Raw genomic sequence first — 20,093 nt, forward strand, 5'->3', positions numbered from 1 at the left:
GTTGGAGATGACTCGATAGCTCAGTTGGTTAGCGAGTCACTTCTGAAACGAAGAAGCTTCAATATCAAGCGGCGCTGGTTCGACTCTCGGAGTGTGCGTTTGAGCAACGCACGTTAAGGACTGCTCTCCATTCAGCGGCATCTAATGGATGGAATAGTTCCCCGGCAACAAGACTTCAACAATCGGAAACTTTACTCTGCCAATCTCGGTGACCGGGCCTGCGTCAGTGATTCAAAGCCTCTACAAGTATGCGAAACTGCCAGGATTAAGCTCTGCAAGAAGCTTTCCCAGTCTGAGGATAAAGATTCAATCAATCAATCAGATCGCGACGAGAGTTTCTGCCATGGAATTGAAATTGTGACAGATCCCTGTCAGTTGAGTGATCAGATGAAAAGAAGCGGTAAATGTAAAGTAGCTGCGACAAGAAAGGCAAGACTGGGTTGGGCAAAGTCCAAGGTATGTGTAGAAATGCGATATGGAAGAAAGTTTTCTTAGAAATAATATGAAAGTCTACCGGAGTTGTGTACAGCCTGGCAATCATGAGAGAAATATGTGGAGTAAAAACAAGGAGGGAAACAAATGCAGAAGAACTAGTGGATATGCTAGTGATGAGTGAGACTAATAAACAACTTGCAAGGGAAAATAGAATAAGAATGCATGAGCATCTACTAAGGAGGGAAGAAGAAGGTTTTTTGAAGGACTTTGAACGTAGAGGAGAAGAGGAAACAAGGGATCTCCAAAAACATCATAAAAAAACAAGTAAAACATGAGGCAAACAAGTCAGACTGAAGGAAGAAGATGTGATGGACAGAACGAGATGGAAAATAGAAGTGACAACAATTGCTGCAAGAAAAAGAAATGGGCCACTCCCATCAGTTGGAACAACACTAAAAACTTAGATAATGATTGTTTTGTTTGTCGTATCCAGACGTATGCCCGGGGATTGAAGATTTCGAGTGGACGGGAAGACAAGTAAATCTTTGTGACCACCTTGACACGGAAAGTGTCTTGCCAAAGACAAGAGCGATGTCCAACTTTCTTTCGAACGTCGTTCCAAGGCTTTCAGCTGACGATTATAATAAACATCTTTTTACAATTAAAATTTGAAAGCAACTTACTGCAAAAGTAAGAGTGCCAGTCTGGGGGTTAAACGAGAAGCTCGTATCAGCGTATTGGGGGGACCCCTGGCTGGTGGTTGGGAGGGCAACTCCATCTTTGTACCATTGATATACAGGGGCAGGGACTCCTGACGTCATAATGAAGTCCATTAGTGATGCAAGATTACTTTAACCAAGTGCAGCAGGCGATTATAAACAAGTTCAGTTCGTTTATAAAGCACAACAAACATCAACAACCCACAACAATAGAGACAAGTGTAAGGACAGAGGCTGATTCAAGCCTTTTTCTATCAAGACTATTATTATGACATCACTGTATATCGCATGATAGCGAACAAATCATGCAACAATCATAATGCGACTGACTCCGTTCAGGACAATGTGAGGATTTTTAATCATGATTAGGATTTTGTATTAATGAACTACTAAGTCTCTCTCAAACAAACCAACTCACCTTCATGTGAATGGCATTGGAACTCGGTGCGAAATCCAAGAGTGATGGCATAATCGCTTGTGAATTGGCAAACGGGGACCGATGGCGGCACTGTAAGAAACAAAGCAATATAAGTTTACTGACTCCAGAAGTGTTTCAAGTCTAGCGCCTTAATTGTAGCAACTGTTTTGGTGTAAAGTCCAGGTTTGACCATCATTTCTAACCAGGAAAATATAGCAGCAACTCATTTAATTCGAATGCAAGCTTCAAAGCTTAGAAAGGAGTGAAAAAATTTGCAATTTTTGTTGCTTATTTGAAAATTTTGTTGCATGGTGTTTAGAATTATTGGGACTATGCAGGACCCCAAATGGAAAACCGAAAGGTCTGTTGGAATATAACTTTAAAAGGTATTGTAGCTTACCTTACGCGCCCGGCTCAAGATCACGTTGCGCTTGTTCGACTCTCGGGGTCGAACAGCGGTACCTAGTGAGTGGAATAATTTCCAGGCAACAACACTTAACAATCAACAATCGGAAAACTTCACTCTGCCAATCTCGGTAGCCGACTCTGGGTCAAGCGCCTCTACACTACAAGTATGCGAAACTACCAGAAATAACCTATCAAGGCTTTGTCAGTCCGAGGATAAAGATTCAAAACCAACCAACCAACATTCAACAGAAGATGTGGTGTGAATAAACTATTGGTTTTGTTGTAGCACCAACAAACAAAGACGTAACAAAATCAACGCAAAAACCACAATAAATTTGTTTTGTAGCACTAATGCTTTCTTGGGAAAAGTTTGTAAAACAAAAGCAACATTAAAACAATTATAGCCAAGCAGATTTTCAATTCGACGTAATAAAAAAAGTATCAAAAAATTAATGTAGGTCTATCATAGAGATGCCGACAGAAAATAAGATACACAAAAACTTAGTAGGCTTCCTGATGGAAATTTTTCTACAATGTCACCAAGCTTCTACACCTGAGCAACAAAACACTTCACCAACCTAATACTGTAACATCGTACGTTCCGATGGAAACCCCATCGTTTGGAATGGAAATTCTACATTCATAGAATCCTGTGAAAGAACATAAATGTATACAGAACAAGTGCACTTTATAAAAAAAAAGAAGTGATATAGAAAGAAAACACTGCACGAATCAGACTTCGAACATGTTATGTGCCCTGAAGATTTATAACATATAACCTACGTAGAAATAAAATATCTGAGGCGACTCTAGAACTCGGGTTTAGCCCGACTAGTAAAAGAATTGCAGTAACAAGTAATAACCACATTCAACTCTACCAGTCTAGTACAATGCAGGGAGTCTGGTTGTGATTTATATTAGTTAGATATATAACCATTTCCATAAAGAAATCCTTTGCATCTGAGAGATTTCCAGCAATTGCTTTCTCAACCCACGTGGATCAATATGTTTTTTGGTATCAGAAGTTTCATTGTTTCTCTTAGTACTCTAGTTCGGGAAAAAAAAGCCTGACAATGACATGCATTAAAAAAAGAATTCTCGAATTCGCCCTTAACCAACGCATGTTTGAGCAAAAGTTTACTGAAAAACTTTTAGCTCGATGGTTTAATTACTGTAAGTAGTAAGGAAATGCTCATTTCAGCCCTTTTTTGTATTAACCCTCGGTATTAACCTGCCACAACCACATTTGATTTTATATAGTTATGAATATGAATGGTCTTGTAAATGTATTAACCCAAAGTGGTGACGCAACAACCACATTTGATTTTGTAAATCGCAAAGTGCAAAGTCCGAAAGTACAAAGTCCGAATTATGTGAAGCGCTATAATTGTGTAACCGGGTTCGCTTTTCTCAGGATAGGATACTGATAAAAAGGCATTATGAAATAATGAATTGAAAAATGAATCTTCCCTGGCAAAAACATAAGATGCAATCAACAGACATACGTCATCCAAGCATCAAAAAGTGGTAACGCTAAGTGGTGACGATATATCAAATGTAGTGACGCTAAATGTTGACGGTTAACTCCGCACTAATTTTCTAAATTATAAAACAAAAATGTCTTATCACGAGCCTAAAAGAATGCATAGGCTACATAAGATTCACTTACATACCATACACAGAATTACATTGCTAAACCTGATTGTAACCATTTTTTTTGCAAACCTTCATTACATCCTTTTTTTAAACGCTTTACCAGGGAAACAACCTACATTATGTTTGCGGTTATTTAACATTACAGGATACCTTTGTGTCATCGCTTTTGTTTCATGATGCTTCGCATTGAATGTATTAATTGCGAAATCGTTTAAATTTCGTAGGCTTTCATAATTACTGTACCTTGCTTTAATTTCTTTCATTACAATTACACTACATACATTACATAAAGAGCTTGTAAATGATGTGATTTTAACTATTTTTTATCTTCGCTTCGAAGTACTGCCATAATTGTTATTACAATACAACGCCTAAACAGTACACCTAAAGCATATACTTGAAGATCATAAAGGTTTATTAACGTTATTTGTATAATGTTTCTTGCTCAACCAACATAAAAATATCAATCTCACAAAATAACCAAAGTAGTGTTGTTGATTTAAATTGTAGATCTTTTGGTTCTAGACATATAGAACATCACGATTTGAAATACCAACGCAAAATATATCAAAATCATGAACACAGTTATATTGCCAACATTAACAGACGGAGCAGAAACATAGTCATTCACAAAACAACAAACAAGAAATCTGGCCGCGGCGCAAAGGAACATGGAAAGAATAATATTAAACATAAATAGAAAAGACAAGATTAGAAATGAAGTCATCAGAAACAAAACTTGTATTAAAGATGTTATAGAAACAACAACAAACCTAAAGTGGCAACCACAGAATGGACACGAAGATATGCAAGAAGAACTAGAGCGAGACCAAAAAGAAGATGGCGAGAGGCCATAGAAGAAAAGATTGGTATCATCTGGATGAGAACAGCAAAAGACAGAATGGTGTGGAAACATATGTGGAGGCCATCTGCCAGCAGTGGCATGACCGGTTGATGTTGATGATATATCAACGCATATTTGTTCTTCTTCCCGTACAACACGTAGTGCGGGCCGATCGCGTTGAAGTTAGCAAACTGTCTGTATGCGTATGGACCTAAAAATTATAGATCGGTTAATATGTAGGATTTAATTAAGATGATTTCATAAAAGTTTTGTTAACTTTTTATCGGTTTGGTTGTAGCCATGTTTTTTCGTAAAGCTGTTTGCTTGCAGGAATAGAGTTTTCACTGTTGTTTCTGATGGATAGGTCTATTGGTTCGATTCCAGAGCTTTCCAAATGCTGGGTTTTGTTCATGCTGAATGTGTTATTTTGGTAAATCAATGAGGTTTCACTATTTTTTGGCTTGTATGGGTTAGTTAATTTCGTTATACTTTAATTCTTTTATTCAGTGGTTTGCTTTTAGTTTAATGTAAAGTAATTAGTCAAAGGGGTGCTTAGTCGCTTATTAGTTAGTTATATGTATTATAACCTATGACTGGTCCAAAAGCTTAATAAATAATGCATTTTTGCATCTCCATTTCGGTTAATCTTCGTTTCGCTTTATGTTGGTTTCGTTAAACCTTTATTTCTTTAGGTCTACGTTTTGCTAAAACAGTGGTTTCAGCTAAACCTTCATATAGTAACGTTTGAAAAATCTAACTAACCTGGAAATTAAAGTTGTTGGTATGATGTCACTTAAAGCTTATAAGAATAATAGCTTTTTCAAAACAACGTTACTCTAACATTGTTATTGTTTTTTTGTACGAATAAATTTTTATGTTAGATGATGCTAATTCCAGCTAAACAATCAACATTCCTTTTATGCATTAAGAACACCCAAATGAACAGCTATAGAACAAATTGTTGCAACATATACTTCTGCAATCTGACAACTAGAAAAAAAAATCAACATCACAAATTGTTACCTTAACTTAAGACAAGCATGAAAAAATACAAAGCTCTAACAGAATGCGAGCACAAATTTTGCAACACGTAATGACACCTGATGATAAAAACACACAAACAAATCTTCGAACACAAATTTTAACGTTACAAATTATGCAAAAGAAACTTGTGATATTTTATTGTATTCTCTTAAGCTTGTAAAAATAAAATTGCAATTTGTTGAAAATATTTTTTAAGTTTGTAAAAGAAAATTTAAGTTTGTGGCTTAAAATAATTTTTCATGTGTATGTTTTCAGAGATAAACTTTCAGATTACAATTTGTTGAAACTACTTTTTTTATTTTCAGTTTGTAAGTTATGGAACTTAAAAGTTTGCAGCTGGTCAGTTAATTTTTGTTTTGATTTGTCAATCATACAACTTAAAAGTTTATAGTTTGTTAAAAAAAAATATTTTTAGTTGTTGGTTTTTACAAGGAAAGCTTTGTGATTTATTGTGACATCTGCTTATTTATTTATTTGTTTAATTTTTATATGTTACACAATTCAGTTTGTAATGTTTTAGCATAGAAAATCAAGATGAGGTATTTCCAGCAACTTAAAGCACGCTTATGATTTTATATATTTATGAATATGAATGGACTTGTAAATGTATTATTCCTAAGTGATGAAGCACATTTGATTTTATGTGAGAAAGGTAAATCGCAAAGTACAAAGTCCGAATTCAGTGAAGCGACATAATTGTGTAACCGGGTTCGCTTCATAATTCTCACGATAGGATATTGATGAAAAGGCACCTTATTATGAAATAATTAAAAAATGCTCATAACATATATAAAGTATAAAAAGGGTGGAATGAATGTTTTTTTTTTTTATGTGATAGTTTGGAAAACATGGAGAAACAAATCTCACCAATCTATGCGCCACAACCGTATGAATATAAACCATTGTATGAGGCTGAACAAGGCTTAGCTAACGAATCAAAACTTAAACGTGCTTCAGAAAAAGTTGTTGACATCGCCAGTACTTTCAATGTGAAGCATGAAATTGAATTTAATCCTCACTTAAGACGAGCTTCATTATCTGTTTGCGTCGGAAGAAAAGCGTTTCATCCTGAACAACTTTGCAAAGTCGCGAAAAAGCTAATTGTGAAACAACCGTTTTTTGCTTTTCCCTCCACGAAAAATATCTTACCAATTTTATACTGGAGCAAAGAAGAAGATTTAAATTATTGTTCTCATAGTCAGCATATCCAGCGTGTGAAAGAGGAGCTCCTACCTCAACAAATTGATTTGAATTTTACCAATGGGAAAGTTTACGCGCCAGCTGCCTATCTCTCGTATATTATCGATGGGAAAGTGAATGTGAAGGTTTATCATGAAGCGTGTCCCTTGCCAACTCCAGAAGATCAACACCAATTACAAGAAATCCTCAAATATTTAAAAGTCCTAAAGGATCAAACACCCAGCGCTTTTCGACCACAAAAACGTATTAAATTAGATTCGATTCTGTGATTGTTTTGAACCATTTGTCAATAAAATATGATTGAAACTGTGCTGTCTTGTTTCTTTTGTCAGTCAGCACATAAGTTTTATTAAACAACAAGATTTCCAATAAAAAACAAAGCAAAAATAAGTCGTAAAGCACATAGACACATACACAAATTATATTGATAATGGCAAAGTAGTGACAGCATCAGAACAGACGATACGTTTCACATAAAAATATGCCAAGCCTTTTTAGTTTGATGATATGTGTAAATTTTGTTTCTACATTCTGACAATTAGAAAAAAAAATCAAAAAACCTAACGCAAACTACATCACTAATTGTTGCCTAAACTTAAGACAAGCATGAAAAAATACAAATTCTAGCAGAATGCGAGCACAAATTTTGCAACACGTAATGACACCTGATGATAAAAACACACAAACAAATCTCCAAACACAGATTTTAACGTTAGAAATTATGCAACAGAAACTTGCGATATTTTGTTGTAGTTTCTTAAGCTTGTAAAAATAAAATTGTAATTTGCTGAAAATATTTTTAGTTTGTAAAAGAAAATTTAAGTTTGTGACTTGAAATAATTTTTCATGTGCATGTTTTCAGAGCTAAACTTTCAGATTAAAATTTGTTGAAACTATATATTTTTTTTTCAGTTTGTAAGTTATGGAACTTATCAGTTTGTTAAATATTTTAGTTGTTGGTTTTTGCAATGAAAACTTTGTGATTTGTTAAAATTATTGTTCAGTATGTAAACGAAAATTTAAGTTGTGATTTAAAATAATTTTTCGTGTGTATGCTATTAGAATATTTTTTTTTAGTTTACAATTTGTCAAAACTACTTTATTAGTTTGTACCGTAAAACAAAACTTAACTATTCCTTTTATTTAAAATAATTTTTCGTGTGTATTTTCTTTGAGCAAAACTTTCATCATGCTTCCTTATTTCACATTTATTAACTTTACAAAATTAAATGTGAATAATTATATATAATGTAAACTTGATATTTGATTTAACTTATAAATTAATTAAGATAATAATAACTCAAATTGATAGTTTTCTTGTACATAGTTTTGTTTGAAGCAAAAAATATTATGATAATGTTTAGTTTACAATAACTTATTACTACTTATTGCGAATTAATGTGAGTTACTCTTAGATTGATAGTTTGTTTTCTTATTTCTAAAAAAATAATACATCGGCTTATCTATTTTTTATATGTTACACAATTCAGTTTGTAAAGTTTTTAGAGTAAAAAAAATCAAGATAAAGTATTCCAGCAACCATATCGGGGTGCTTGAACGCATAAGATGTGGCTACTCAAAGTGCACTTATAATTTGCAAACTCTTCAAACACTTTCGATGTGTCACATTAAACTTTTAAATGGCAACACCATGTACTTAAGGTTTCACCTCCATTCTGTTCTGAAGTTTTTATTATTGAGCTGTTGGTTCTCTGATCGATCCCATGTTTCCATTTGTAAGAAGTATTAGTTGTCTTGTTAATACTGGGGTCACAAGTGTTTTTTTTTCACATTTTCAACCCTCCTGTTAGTTTTGTTAAAAACAAGCATGGTTTACTTTGTAAATACTAAAACTTTTATGCTGGTAGTTTTATCAAGCATATTAGGATATATTACAATTCATCTGGAAAGATAATGATTACCTAAAACTTGCTGTTTTAAAGTAACAACAAAATATTCTATCTGACTCTTCCTTGTTTCTTCTCCATCTAAATTTGTTGTCTTATTATAAATCTCATGTACAAAATCGTGCCCAATAGACATCTATCAATGTCATCATACTTCTTCCACTAGATTTGTTCTATTGGCATGTATTATCGTACTTGTGATTGATGTTACACTAACGACAATTTATCAATCACCAAGCCAAGATAGTCAACAAAACAACATGTTTAAAAAAACATATTATAACTAGGTTATCCTACAAAGTTATACCTATTTATGTTATTAACACATATATATAAAATATATTATAAATATTTAAATGGAATATAGTATTATAGTATTATATTTATTTATATGAACTTTAAGAATATATACTATAAATATTATAGTTTTTGTAAACATGTTGTTTTGTTGACTATCTTGGCTTGGTGATTGATAAATTGTCGTTAGTGTAACATCAATCACAAGTACGATAATACATGCCAATAGAACAAATCTAGTGGAAGAAGTATGATGACATTGATAGATGTCTATTGGGCACGATTTTGTACATGAGATTTATAATAAGACAACAAATTTAGATGGAGAAGAAACAAGGAAGAGTCAGATAGAATATTTTGTTGTTACTTTAAAACAGCAAGTTTTAGGTAATCATTATCTTTCCAGATGAATTGTAATATATCCTAATATGCTTGATAAAACTACCAGCATAAAAATTTTAGTATTTACAAAGTAAACCATGCTTGTTTTTAACAAAACTAACAGGAGGGTTGAAAATGTGAAAAAAAAACACTTGTGACCCCAGTATTAACAAGACAACTAATACTTCTTACAAATGGAAACATGGGATCGATCAGAGAACCAACAGCTCAATAATAAAAACTTCAGAACAGAATGGAGGTGAAACCTTAAGTACATGGTGTTGCCATTTAAAAGTTTAATGTGACACATCGAAAGTGTTTGAAGAGTTTGCAAATTATAAGTGCACTTTGAGTAGCCACATCTTATGCGTTCAAGCACCCCGATATGGTTGCTGGAATACTTTATCTTGATTTTTTTTACTCTAAAAACTTTACAAACTGAATTGTGTAACATATAAAAAATAGATAAGCCGATGTATTATTTTTTTAGAAATAAGAAAACAAACTATCAATCTAAGAGTAACTCACATTAATTCGCAATAAGTAGTAATAAGTTATTGTAAACTAAACATTATCATAATATTTTTTGCTTCAAACAAAACTATGTACAAGAAAACTATCAATTTGAGTTATTATTATCTTAATTAATTTATAAGTTAAATCAAATATCAAGTTTACATTATATATAATTATTCACATTTAATTTTGTAAAGTTAATAAATGTGAAATAAGGAAGCATGATGAAAGTTTTGCTCAAAGAAAATACACACGAAAAATTATTTTAAATAAAAGGAATAGTTAAGTTTTGTTTTACGGTACAAACTAATAAAGTAGTTTTGACAAATTGTAAACTAAAAAAAAATATTCTAATAGCATACACACGAAAAATTATTTTAAATCACAACTTAAATTTTCGTTTACATACTGAACAATAATTTTAACAAATCACAAAGTTTTCATTGCAAAAACCAACAACTAAAATATTTAACAAACTGATAAGTTCCATAACTTACAAACTGAAAAAAAAATATATAGTTTCAACAAATTTTAATCTGAAAGTTTAGCTCTGAAAACATGCACATGAAAAATTATTTCAAGTCACAAACTTAAATTTTCTTTTACAAACTAAAAATATTTTCAGCAAATTACAATTTTATTTTTACAAGCTTAAGAAACTACAACAAAATATCGCAAGTTTCTGTTGCATAATTTCTAACGTTAAAATCTGTGTTTGGAGATTTGTTTGTGTGTTTTTATCATCAGGTGTCATTACGTGTTGCAAAATTTGTGCTCGCATTCTGCTAGAATTTGTATTTTTTCATGCTTGTCTTAAGTTTAGGCAACAATTAGTGATGTAGTTTGCGTTAGGTTTTTTGATTTTTTTTTCTAATTGTCAGAATGTAGAAACAAAATTTACACATATCATCAAACTAAAAAGGCTTGGCATATTTTTATGTGAAACGTATCGTCTGTTCTGATGCTGTCACTACTTTGCCATTATCAATATAATTTGTGTATGTGTCTATGTGCTTTACGACTTATTTTTGCTTTGTTTTTTATTGGAAATCTTGTTGTTTAATAAAACTTATGTGCTGACTGACAAAAGAAACAAGACAGCACAGTTTCAATCATATTTTATTGACAAATGGTTCAAAACAATCACAGAATCGAATCTAATTTAATACGTTTTTGTGGTCGAAAAGCGCTGGGTGTTTGATCCTTTAGGACTTTTAAATATTTGAGGATTTCTTGTAATTGGTGTTGATCTTCTGGAGTTGGCAAGGGACACGCTTCATGATAAACCTTCACATTCACTTTCCCATCGATAATATACGAGAGATAGGCAGCTGGCGCGTAAACTTTCCCATTGGTAAAATTCAAATCAATTTGTTGAGGTAGGAGCTCCTCTTTCACACGCTGGATATGCTGACTATGAGAACAATAATTTAAATCTTCTTCTTTGCTCCAGTATAAAATTGGTAAGATATTTTTCGTGGAGGGAAAAGCAAAAAACGGTTGTTTCACAATTAGCTTTTTCGCGACTTTGCAAAGTTGTTCAGGATGAAACGCTTTTCTTCCGACGCAAACAGATAATGAAGCTCGTCTTAAGTGAGGATTAAATTCAATTTCATGCTTCACATTGAAAGTACTGGCGATGTCAACAACTTTTTCTGAAGCACGTTTAAGTTTTGATTCGTTAGCTAAGCCTTGTTCAGCCTCATACAATGGTTTATATTCATACGGTTGTGGCGCATAGATTGGTGAGATTTGTTTCTCCATGTTTTCCAAACTATCACATAAAAAAAAAAAACATTCATTCCACCCTTTTTATACTTTATATATGTTATGAGCATTTTTTAATTATTTCATAATAAGGTGCCTTTTCATCAATATCCTATCGTGAGAATTATGAAGCGAACCCGGTTACACAATTATGTCGCTTCACTGAATTCGGACTTTGTACTTTGCGATTTACCTTTCTCACATAAAATCAAATGTGCTTCATCACTTAGGAATAATACATTTACAAGTCCATTCATATTCATAAATATATAAAATCATAAGCGTGCTTTAAGTTGCTGGAAATACCTCATCTTGATTTTCTATGCTAAAACATTACAAACTGAATTGTGTAACATATAAAAATTAAACAAATAAATAAATAAGCAGATGTCACAATAAATCACAAAGCTTTCCTTGTAAAAACCAACAACTAAAAATATTTTTTTTTAACAAACTATAAACTTTTAAGTTGTATGATTGACAAATCAAAACAAAAATTAACTGACCAGCTGCAAACTTTTAAGTTCCATAACTTACAAACTGAAAATAAAAAAAGTAGTTTCAACAAATTGTAATCTGAAAGTTTATCTCTGAAAACATACACATGAAAAATTATTTTAAGCCACAAACTTAAATTTTCTTTTACAAACTTAAAAAATATTTTCAACAAATTGCAATTTTATTTTTACAAGCTTAAGAGAATACAATAAAATATCACAAGTTTCTTTTGCATAATTTGTAACGTTAAAATTTGTGTTCGAAGATTTGTTTGTGTGTTTTTATCATCAGGTGTCATTACGTGTTGCAAAATTTGTGCTCGCATTCTGTTAGAGCTTTGTATTTTTTCATGCTTGTCTTAAGTTAAGGTAACAATTTGTGATGTTGATTTTTTTTTCTAGTTGTCAGATTGCAGAAGTATATGTTGCAACAATTTGTTCTATAGCTGTTCATTTGGGTGTTCTTAATGCATAAAAGGAATGTTGATTGTTTAGCTGGAATTAGCATCATCTAACATAAAAATTTATTCGTACAAAAAAACAATAACAATGTTAGAGTAACGTTGTTTTGAAAAAGCTATTATTCTTATAAGCTTTAAGTGACATCATACCAACAACTTTAATTTCCAGGTTAGTTAGATTTTTCAAACGTTACTATATGAAGGTTTAGCTGAAACCACTGTTTTAGCAAAACGTAGACCTAAAGAAATAAAGGTTTAACGAAACCAACATAAAGCGAAACGAAGATTAACCGAAATGGAGATGCAAAAATGCATTATTTATTAAGCTTTTGGACCAGTCATAGGTTATAATACATATAACTAACTAATAAGCGACTAAGCACCCCTTTGACTAATTACTTTACATTAAACTAAAAGCAAACCACTGAATAAAAGAATTAAAGTATAACGAAATTAACTAACCCATACAAGCCAAAAAATAGTGAAACCTCATTGATTTACCAAAATAACACATTCAGCATGAACAAAACCCAGCATTTGGAAAGCTCTGGAATCGAACCAATAGACCTATCCATCAGAAACAACAGTGAAAACTCTATTCCTGCAAGCAAACAGCTTTACGAAAAAACATGGCTACAACCAAACCGATAAAAAGTTAACAAAACTTTTATGAAATCATCTTAATTAAATCCTACATATTAACCGATCTATAATTTTTAGGTCCATACGCATACAGACAGTTTGCTAACTTCAACGCGATCGGCCCGCACTACGTGTTGTACGGGAAGAAGAACAAATATGCGTTGATATATCATCAACATCAACCGGTCATGCCACTGCTGGCAGATGGCCTCCACATATGTTTCCACACCATTCTGTCTTTTGCTGTTCTCATCCAGATGATACCAATCTTTTCTTCTATGGCCTCTCGCCATCTTCTTTTTGGTCTCGCTCTAGTTCTTCTTGCATATCTTCGTGTCCATTCTGTGGTTGCCACTTTAGGTTTGTTGTTGTTTCTATAACATCTTTAATACAAGTTTTGTTTCTGATGACTTCATTTCTAATCTTGTCTTTTCTATTTATGTTTAATATTATTCTTTCCATGTTCCTTTGCGCCGCGGCCAGATTTCTTGTTTGTTGTTTTGTGAATGACTATGTTTCTGCTCCGTCTGTTAATGTTGGCAATATAACTGTGTTCATGATTTTGATATATTTTGCGTTGGTATTTCAAATCGTGATGTTCTATATGTCTAGAACCAAAAGATCTACAATTTAAATCAACAACACTACTTTGGTTATTTTGTGAGATTGATATTTTTATGTTGGTTGAGCAAGAAACATTATACAAATAACGTTAATAAACCTTTATGATCTTCAAGTATATGCTTTAGGTGTACTGTTTAGGCGTTGTATTGTAATAACAATTATGGCAGTACTTCGAAGCGAAGATAAAAAATAGTTAAAATCACATCATTTACAAGCTCTTTATGTAATGTATGTAGTGTAATTGTAATGAAAGAAATTAAAGCAAGGTACAGTAATTATGAAAGCCTACGAAATTTAAACGATTTCGCAATTAATACATTCAATGCGAAGCATCATGAAACAAAAGCGATGACACAAAGGTATCCTGTAATGTTAAATAACCGCAAACATAATGTAGGTTGTTTCCCTGGTAAAGCGTTTAAAAAAAGGATGTAATGAAGGTTTGCAAAAAAAATGGTTACAATCAGGTTTAGCAATGTAATTCTGTGTATGGTATGTAAGTGAATCTTATGTAGCCTATGCATTCTTTTAGGCTCGTGATAAGACATTTTTGTTTTATAATTTAGAAAATTAGTGCGGAGTTAACCGTCAACATTTAGCGTCACTACATTTGATATATCGTCACCACTTAGCGTTACCACTTTTTGATGCTTGGATGACGTATGTCTGTTGATTGCATCTTATGTTTTTGCCAGGGAAGATTCATTTTTCAATTCATTATTTCATAATGCCTTTTTATCAGTATCCTATCCTGAGAAAAGCGAACCCGGTTACACAATTATAGCGCTTCACATAATTCGGACTTTGTACTTTCGGACTTTGCACTTTGCGATTTACAAAATCAAATGTGGTTGTTGCGTCACCACTTTAGGTTAATACATTTACAAGACCATTCATATTCATAACTATATAAAATCAAATGTGGTTGTGGCAGGTTAATACCGAGGGTTAATACAAAAAAGGGCTGAAATGAGCATTTCCTTACTACTACTGTAACTTCACAGTTTTTCTAATATTCCCTTTCTGGTGTCGAGTTAGGCGAATTTTACTGCACATCAAAAATGTAGGTCAGCAGTCCCCAACCTTTTTTCTGTCATGGACCTGTTTTGAAATTAAAATTGCCTTGCTGACCAGCAATAAGAAAAATAAAGTTTGGTATCTAAAATCTGTTGCATTGCTGCAACAGATTTAAGGGCGTGGTAGACCGGTTCTTTAAAGTCTCTGACCTGGCTATGCTTATTGTGTTCTTCTCGCAGTGCCAATTAGACTATTTTGTACTCGTTCGTTGTTAATCCAATTCAAACAGTTTGTTACCGTTTAAATTGCTAGAAAAAAATAAAATCCTACTTAAATTAGTGAACGGCGATGAACTGTTCTATTTTGATCAACAACGCACGAGTACAAAATAATTGACACGGCGAGAAGAACACAATAAACATAGCCAGGTCAGAGACTTTAAAGAACCGGCCTGCCACACCCCATGTGCCAAACAACAGGGCCTCCGAGAGAAATTTTTACTAGGGGTACGAAGAGTCATTCCGGGCCCCCCTCTCACTTCGGACACTCTGTTGTTTGCTTGGGCATATTGCACAGTGCACACCATACAACATTTTACTGCAGAATAGAAATCTGTGCGCAATAATAGTATCAGGCTGCAATAAAACTATTATTTAGTGTTTTGTGTTGTGCATTTCATGTCATCTGTCCCTCGCCAATTTGTGTATCCTGCATTGAATTCGTGTGTCAGTTGCTGATGGTGCTGTTAAGAGGTGTCGCTTGTACAGCTTTCATGTAAAATTTTCAAATTCATTTATTTCTCTTTGATGTAGCCTTTAGTTCCTGATGAGGACACTATGTGGTGTCGAAAACGTTGGATTTAGTAGTTTTTCTTTTTTTTGTGTCTTTAATAGAAAATGTTAAATCCGTTAACGTTACTGAGTGTTATGCGTACGGTATCTGGTAGGCTACAACAATTAAGTCAAACATAAAATATTATTAAAACACAATCAAATTAATCATCTGACCAATAAACTTTTTTCATTAACTTTTGCATTCACCACATGCCTAGCAAAGGTGAACAAAGTCACTTTTTTTTACTCCAGCTGCGCTCCTGCTTCGACAGTATTCACTCCGGCTCCTGCTCCGAAATTCATTTTGAAGTGAATTTAGAGTGAAACTACCGTTTCCAAATAGTTTTTATAAAACAAAAAAGCCCAAAAATACCCGGGCTTTTTAAAAAAGCACGTTTTTTTTCAACCCTGCTTTTGCTACACTACGCTCTCCCCGGATAAGAGAATACCCAACTTTTATGATTTAATTTCGGGTGGTTTTAACAAAACATTTTTGCACGTAAAGCATTAAATCACCACTTTGGGCCCCTAATTTGTGCGCAATTGATTCAATTACCTTTCCGGGCCCTTTTTTCTACATTACGGGCCACCTAGGACTACACAATACCAACTTTTATGCATGAATATAGTCATTTAAGATGGTTTTAACCAAACAATTTTGCGCGTAATCTATAAAATCACAATTTCGGCCCCCCCAACAATCACAGTCCTGGGCCCTCAAGGGTACGCCTTACTCTCCGCACCCCCCTCTCATAGGCCTTGCCAAACAAACAAGCCATCCCTCGCAGTCGTAGAAACAACTACTCCCCGTGTTGAAATGCAGAGTGCGAGCGCCTCTACCAATCTATTCTTAGCTTTCCAGATAGTCAAACAACATTGCATCAGGATCTTGGAAAAAGTTTAGATCCGGACATTTCAGAGACATAATAGCAACATTGAAACGATGTGTAAATGTTTGAAACAATGCAAGAAATTTCTATCACCTTCATCAGTTTCATATTAAGGAGATGAAACATTAATTTACTCTTTCAAAAACATTTTGAATTCATGGAATAACACAATAAAATACCTGTATTTGCAATCAGTGCTGATTTAATTTGCAAACTTGCTGGGGGTTGTAGTGAAAATTGAGCAGAAGATTCACCCTGAACTACTCCATCATAAACGATGAGTGTTTGCATTGTAGCACTTTCTGTTGCTCTGTACGACCATCCAACACTGCAAAAAAGTGACATCACATAAGAAGATACAAGTGAACATGGTTTGTTTTGTGGAAAGCTTTCACTATTGAGGAAATGATAATACTTACTTTGCTTGCTGAGCAATTCCACCATATCCAGGACTATAATTGCAGGTTAATATGGCTGGCTGGTTGACATCAATTTGCTTATCAACTTCTCCTCTTGCGCCATTTTCCAAAGTCACAGTTACAGACCTGGTTGTTGGAACTAAAAAATAAATAAAAATAAACACACATAATCAAATTACATCTTAGATAGAAGTAGTGGTGCTTGGTTAAAAATAAATCTATTATTTTTATTAGTCTAGACCAGTGGTTTCCAACTTGGGGTCCGTGAGAAAGCATTTGGGGGTCCGTGATTACCTTGATGAATTTTGGAAAAGATATGAAAGATTTTGGAAATATTTTTGTCAAACAAAATTTTGATTGGAAAAAGAAACTTTGTTCTATATTCACGGATGGAGCACCAGCTATGCTCGGGAACAAATCCGGATTTGCTGCTTTGGTAAAAAACGAAGCTCCTCGCGTGGTTGTTACCCATTGCTTCTTGCACAGGTACGCCTTAGCAGCAAAAACTTTACCAGCAAGTCTCAAAGAAATTCTGAAGAATTGCGTGAAAGTCGTTAATTTCATCAAAAGCAGATCTGTAAACCGCCATACTGTTAAAGCGCTCTGTCAAGAAGTAGAGTCAGATTACGAAGTAGGCTACTTTTGTACAATTCTGAGGTACGTTGGTTATCTAGAGGAGAAGTTTTAAAACGACTGCAGTGGCTAAAAAATTATGTATCAACTCTTTTGAACCTAAAAGGAAGTCCCCTCTCAAAATCGTTTGAGAGTAAAAGTTTTCTATACGGCAATGGCCTACCTACTTAGCCAATATTTTCGGTCATATTAACAATGTTAATCGTGGCATTCAAGGACCAGGTGTGACAAATCGATGCAGCTGAAAAACTGAAAGCGTTTTTAGCCAAGTTGCTGGTTTGAAAACGTAGATTGGAAGCAGGTAATTACGCTAACTTTCCAATGTTAGAAGATCTTATCTTGATGGATGAAACTCAAAGAGAATGTAGCCTACTCTTTTGGTGTCTATAAGAGAAAATTTTGCGCACACTTGGAAACCCTTCAAATCTTATTTCAACGTTATTTTAATTTAGAACACCAGCCTGCCGAACGCAGTTGACACATGGATTCGAAATCCTTTTCTTTTTGACTTCAACAACATTAGCGATGACGATCTCAGTAAAGATGACCTAATTGATTTGAGATCAAAAGAGTTATAACGCATTGAATTTCATTCCAAAACTGTGAAAGAATTTTGGTGCTCACAACTGCAAACCTACCCATTTTTGGCAAAGCAAGCGATTATTGTTTTGTTACCATTCATAACCACTTATCTTTGCAAGGCAGGATTCTCAGCTCTTGTTACAATAAAAACTAAACATCGAAATCGCCTGGACGTTGAAGATGACATGCGTGTTGCATTGTCAAAATCTCAACCACAGTTCAGTCGTTTAGTTCAGGAAAGGCAACAACACCCCTCTCATTAAATTTGCTTATGTTGAAAAAGTTTCGGCATGGCACTTTGGGTCACCTTAATATTCAAATACTGCTGACATTTCTTGAACAATTCATTCATTTTCTTATTTGAGCAACTGTTTAACCTGATATTTGCCGCAGGAGTCATAGAGACAATGCAATGTGACACAGTACAGTCGATGAGTAGCATAATTATTACAATAGTCAATAGTATGTTAATTGATTTTCAGGCAAAATTTAGGTAGGGGTACGCAGAATTAATAATTTGCCTAAAGGGGTCCATGACAACAAAAAGGTTGGGACCAACTGGTCTAGACTCTAGGTATTATTATTACAGAAACTTTATATCTTTCGGATTTAACAACTTTATGTTGTTGTCATGTTGAAGTACATGTTAATTATGCTGTAGCCTACATATGACTGGTGTAATTTTACCAAATTTATGATGATTTTTAGTTTTAACATTTGCTTGGAGTGGTATGGCTGCACAGAAGATAAGGCACTTAGGCTACTTTCCAAATGAAGACCTTAATACAAGAACTACTTAAGTCCAAAATACGACTTTTGAGATAAAGCAAGTTACAATTATTTCAACGTTATTTAATGTTTTATTTCTATGCAAACAGCTGCGTGTGTTATAGCAAAATTAAGCAGTTTTTTTTAAATCAAATTGAGCGAGGGAACAGGCATTGACCATCATATAACATATTTTTGATAATAACTCAATTTCCAAAAAATATGACTTGGTTAGTTCTTTAACTCAAGTCTTCATTTTAATTTCAGTTACAGTTCGACTCCCAGCTTGAGGTGGTTAGTAATAAAAAACTTACCAAATAAAAGCAGAACCGAAATTAAAAAAGTTGTCTCCATGGTTAAGTCGGTAACTTTAAAATAAGCAGAAGTCTACAAATGGAAAATACAACATTTGCACAATCAATAAACATGAAATAGGAATAAACATGAAATGAAAATTTGTTTTTAATACGAAAAACTACCAGTAGGCCTATTGTACATTAGCCTACTTATAAGATACTATTAGCACAACTACAGGTCTACATTTTGTGACCTGTCATAGGCCTACTTTTGTGCGTGAACTGAATGGTTACCACAGTTAACATGGTATCAAGCATTTCTTTAAACCTCAGCATGAAAATGTTCTGCGTACGCCACTGCAAACAACACCTGTCATAAAAACAGAGTGAAACTGTTCACCAGGTATATTTGATAAATAAAGTGACTAGTGTTCTTCTGGTGACTATTAGTAGGCTATAGGCAGTAATAAAAGCTAGGTATCATGCTTAACATCAGGAGGTAACCTAGTAGACTATAGTCACCAGAAGCAGGGATATCTAAAGAAGGGGATACGAAGGCTTTTATTACGTCTGACAATAGAAGGGCTTTTGTTTATAGTAAATAATAATTTGTATTTATCGTAAAATGACAATTGGCACCGATAGTAGTTTAATAAATCTTGTTATGATAACTTGGATTGCGCTATTAGCATCAGGCCTGGATATTCACAGCATGCTCATGGTTGCTTGTTAGTTCAACTACGTATATACTTGCTTTACCTCTAGCCTACTGCAAAGGCTTTGCTAAAAAAAAACAGCTTACTGGTAACTTTTCAACTGTCTTTGTAAACAAGTATTCT

General features: G+C 33.6%; 1 protein-coding gene across 3 annotated transcripts in view; it reads right to left on the bottom strand.

Moving 5' to 3' along the window:
• LOC145774132 (junctional adhesion molecule C-like) overlaps positions 1-19,703 on the bottom strand; it is a 95,604-nt gene extending 75,901 nt beyond the window's left edge. For 2 of the 3 annotated variants that reach the window (XM_082585290.1, XM_082585292.1), the window contains exons 1-4: positions 19,273-19,703; positions 16,976-17,114; positions 16,736-16,884; positions 2,559-2,630 (exon numbers count right to left, since the gene is read on the bottom strand). In XM_082585290.1, coding sequence (XP_082441416.1) covers positions 2,559-2,630; positions 16,736-16,884; positions 16,976-17,114; positions 19,273-19,312 — 400 coding nt within the window. In that variant the 5' untranslated portion in view covers positions 19,313-19,703. Of the gene's footprint in view, positions 1-1,118; positions 1,247-1,572; positions 1,663-2,558; positions 2,631-16,735; positions 16,885-16,975; positions 17,115-19,272 lie in introns of all 3 variants that reach the window. The other variant, XM_082585293.1, reaches the window with a different exon arrangement.
• Positions 19,704-20,093: the final 390 nt, after the last annotated feature.

The sequence above is a fragment of the Aplidium turbinatum genome, chromosome 7 (genome assembly GCF_918807975.1).
Source record: "Aplidium turbinatum chromosome 7, kaAplTurb1.1, whole genome shotgun sequence".
Taxonomy (NCBI): Eukaryota; Metazoa; Chordata; class Ascidiacea; order Aplousobranchia; family Polyclinidae; genus Aplidium; species Aplidium turbinatum.